The 2,368-nt window shown below is 46.9% G+C and overlaps 1 protein-coding gene across 1 annotated transcript in view; it reads right to left on the bottom strand.

Annotated features, from left to right (window-relative positions):
* Positions 1–1,555, bottom strand: part of PPARA (peroxisome proliferator-activated receptor alpha) — a 31,695-nt gene extending 30,140 nt beyond the window's left edge. Inside the window, exon 1 of the mRNA XM_008586998.1 lies at positions 1,348–1,555. Coding sequence (XP_008585220.1) covers positions 1,348–1,555 — 208 coding nt within the window. The remainder of the gene's footprint in view (positions 1–1,347) is intronic.
* Positions 1,556–2,368: the final 813 nt, after the last annotated feature.

The following is a 2,368-nucleotide window of genomic DNA, read 5'->3' as shown; positions in this document are numbered from 1 at the left end:
GGGGGCAACACTGAGGGTTGCGATCCGTTGCCAGACACGGAAAAAGACAAAAAACAAAAAAAAACAATACAGTATAACTGTTTACATAGCATTTACATTGTATTAGGTACTATAAGTAATCTAGAGATGATTTAAAGTACACCTAGGATGTGCCCAGGTTATATGCAAATACTGTACCACTTTATATAAGGGACTTGAGCATACTGTCACTAACGCAGGTCTGCCGCAAGGTGACTTACTTGGGCTCTGAGAGGCAGCACCTGCCATGCAGACTTCCCTTGCTCCCCTCCCTCACTGCTTCTGGAAGCTGCCATCACCATGTACCCTTTCCCCAAAGTTTATCCCTCCATAACGAGCCATGAGAAAGAGAGTCAAAACCGGAACCATTTTTAAAGATCTGCCAGGGTCACTACAAAGGCCTCTCTGCTGCAAGGCCCCCTGGTGTCCTCAGAGTTTCACTGGGATCGCGCATCGCTAATTTACTGAGTTGAGGACACTGCTGCCTTCTACAAGGTGCATGCATGTGACATGCAAGGGACAGAGCTTTCCACCCGCGGAGAGGACAAGGTCCAGCCCCGGCACACTCCTTCTAGCACTATGAACCCAGGCATGTTGCTTGACTTCTCTGGTTTTATTTCTATATTCATAACTGCAGCAATCTTTCTCGATTCTTTATGAGATTATAAAAATATATTGCAGGTGCTGCTTATTGCACATGCCAGGAATGCTTTCCTACTGTTTTTATTTTTCTTAACATATTTCAAACATACAAAAAAGACACAGTATAATACCCACCCATCAACACCCAGATTTGTCAAGCTGCCTCCTGGCTTCTTAAAAAATTCAACCGAGAGCAAACAGAAGTCCCTGTGGGACCCCCTCCCCAGTCCCGTCTCCCTCTCTCTCAGAAGATGACTGAGACCTTGAAGTTGGTCACACTTTGCAATATGTGTGTGTCCCCCCAATAATGCACTGCGTTGTGTAGTGTTTAAGATTTTACATGAACTGAATCACACTGTGAATCAAAAAAAAAGAGTCATCCTTATTGCAATAGGAGTCTATGCTTAAAGAAAACTTGTACACACTCTTAGCATTTTAGAAACGCAGCTGCTGCCTTAGTTGCATTTCCAGCGTTAGTGGACTTGTGCACAGCTGTTACAAGGCATACTATGCAAAGCGACATACACCTGAAAAGCTTCCGGGTCCAAGTGTCGCCAGATATGATGCTTTAACAAATCTGAAGATTTCTTTGCAAAAAGTGTGACTTCTCTTCTGGCTAAAGAGAACAATTTTCTCTCAGGAAAAAAATAATTCTAAATAAAGCTTCCTAGTAGACAGCCCACTCACCTGTGATAACAGATCCATCTGAGCCTGGACCGCTTCCTAAATACTGGTATTCCGTAAAACTAAAGCTTCCAGAACTGTCCTCACCAAAGGATTGAGAAATCTCTTGAATGTTTCCCATTTCTTGTAGGAATTCTTCAGCTAATGGGCTTTCCAGATCATCAGCCTTGAGCGGGGAGAGTGGGCAAAGCAGGCTTTCTGTGTCCACCATCGTGATCAGATAGTGCCGGGCACACAACTAAGCCCCAGTCCCCTGGGAGGAGAGAGAAGTCACTGGTGAAACTGACGCAGAACATGAACCAGTCTGTTTTGATGAAAACATCATCCATCACTGAAGATATACCTGAATTCATAATCTCAACAATAATACTGCAGATGATCCTTTCTAGGCTTGGCTCTTGAGAGGAACATTAAGAAAATGAAAAATCTTTAAAGAACAAAATGTTTAAGGAGCTGAAGCCTATTAAACCGGGACTGATTCCTTCATTACTGATCGCACATGATGCGCAGTGCTCAACACACTGTCCTCGAGGGGCTGGGGAAGTCCCTGCTCCTGGAGCATCCCTGCTAGTGGGGACACAGATGGTGAACACACAGATATATGTGTGGAATGTCCAGTGGTGATACCAGGTGGAGTGGATGGGGACAGATGACACTTTATATGGGGACACAGGGGAAGGCCTCGCTGATGAGGGGATGGTAGAGATCTCAGGGAATGAGGAAGCGAGCTGCACAGGTGTCTGGGGGATAATGTTCCAGCAAAAGTAATGCCGAGTGCAGAGGCTCCAGGTCTGAGACATGCTGGCGCATTCTGGGGACAACAGGAGGCCAGTGTGGCTCAGGCCAGGGGGGCGGGGTGAGCATCAGCGTGCGGGTCAGGCACGGTACTTGCTCCTGAATGTTCTCCTGGTACCTATGGGGGTAACTCACGTAGGGAGCCCTAGAAAATAATGGTATAGGGCCGGCCCGGTGGCGCACTGCTACAGTGCGCCGCTTGGGAGCGCAGTGGCGCTCCCGCCGAGGG

The sequence above is a fragment of the Galeopterus variegatus genome, unplaced genomic scaffold (assembly GCF_000696425.1).
Source record: "Galeopterus variegatus unplaced genomic scaffold, G_variegatus-3.0.2 Scaffold4210, whole genome shotgun sequence".
Taxonomy (NCBI): Eukaryota; Metazoa; Chordata; class Mammalia; order Dermoptera; family Cynocephalidae; genus Galeopterus; species Galeopterus variegatus.
The sequence above is the reverse complement of the archived record's forward strand: the minus strand, read 5'-3'. Positions and strand labels throughout refer to the sequence as shown.